This window comes from Perkinsus marinus (genome assembly GCF_000006405.1).
Source record: "Perkinsus marinus ATCC 50983 genomic scaffold scf_1104296948428, whole genome shotgun sequence".
NCBI lineage: Eukaryota > Perkinsozoa > Perkinsida > Perkinsidae > Perkinsus > Perkinsus marinus.
The window spans coordinates 1-925 of NW_003210199.1; the positions used below are offsets into that span (position 1 = coordinate 1).

Below are 925 nucleotides of genomic sequence, written 5' to 3' on the forward strand. Positions count from 1 at the left end.
GTTTCTATTGGTTAGCAGCTTCGTTTGTCACCGTTGATATCCCTGGTCACCTCTCTATGCAAGCTAACTACAGATATTATCCCACTTACAGAGAGACTCCGACCAAGCAGGATATATTCGAGTATATCAAAGAAGGGAGAGCGTCTGCGCTTCAGACGTTCAATGAGATGATCTTTGAACAGGGTATTATCGACTTTGAGCCTGCCGTGGAGTACCTCAGCAAATGTCCGATGGCTGTTCCAGCGTACCTATCGATGGCTGGGACTGGTGATGAGTTCAAAGCTGCAGTTCTTACTCGTGATGAAGATGGTTTGGCCATTGACCAGAACGGTGAGGTACACGAGCCTGCATATTTGAACAATCAGACTGGTGATTACAGCGAGGCCGATAATTGGTATTTGGTGCAGACCAACTACGATCGCTGGGAGGCCGATCCGATTTCTGATCCTAGACGTACTGTTGCTGAGAACTGTGTGAAGGAGCATGGTAAGACTAACGATATAAAGTCTACCTGGGATGTTGTCATGGATTGCTCCTTTTTAAGCGGAGTCTCTACGAATCACACTATTTATACCTCCATTATGGATCCCACATATGGTGACTTCTCCACCTATATTCGTTATGATGCTGATGATGCTTGGAACAAGAACCATCAGTGATATATGATGCCATTCGTGATATAATTGTGTCCGCCATTTCTCAAGGTGACTATTGTCGTCCATGCCTTCAGATATACTCATGGGTGTTCTGCACTCAATAAATACTACTGGATTCATACTCACTCCTATTAGAGGAGTACATCTACTCAAGTGCTGCTAATAGGCAGTACTTTTTCGATCAATTATCCTTTGCCGAGTTCTTAATACATGGGACAATGATGATTATGGTACATAGTATGGGAAACTTTAGATTTGTTGGGGAATAT

At 43.6% G+C, this 925-nt stretch overlaps 1 protein-coding gene across 1 annotated transcript; it reads left to right on the plus strand.

The window, feature by feature from the left end:
* Positions 1-56: 56 nt before the first annotated feature.
* Pmar_PMAR004002 (conserved hypothetical protein) lies at positions 57-659 on the plus strand (the record flags this gene model as incomplete). Its single annotated transcript, XM_002778709.1, has 1 exon — positions 57-659. The coding sequence occupies one exon, from the start codon at positions 57-59 to the stop codon at positions 657-659; it is 603 nt and encodes a 200-aa protein (XP_002778755.1).
* Between the last annotated feature and the right edge of the window lie 266 nt (positions 660-925).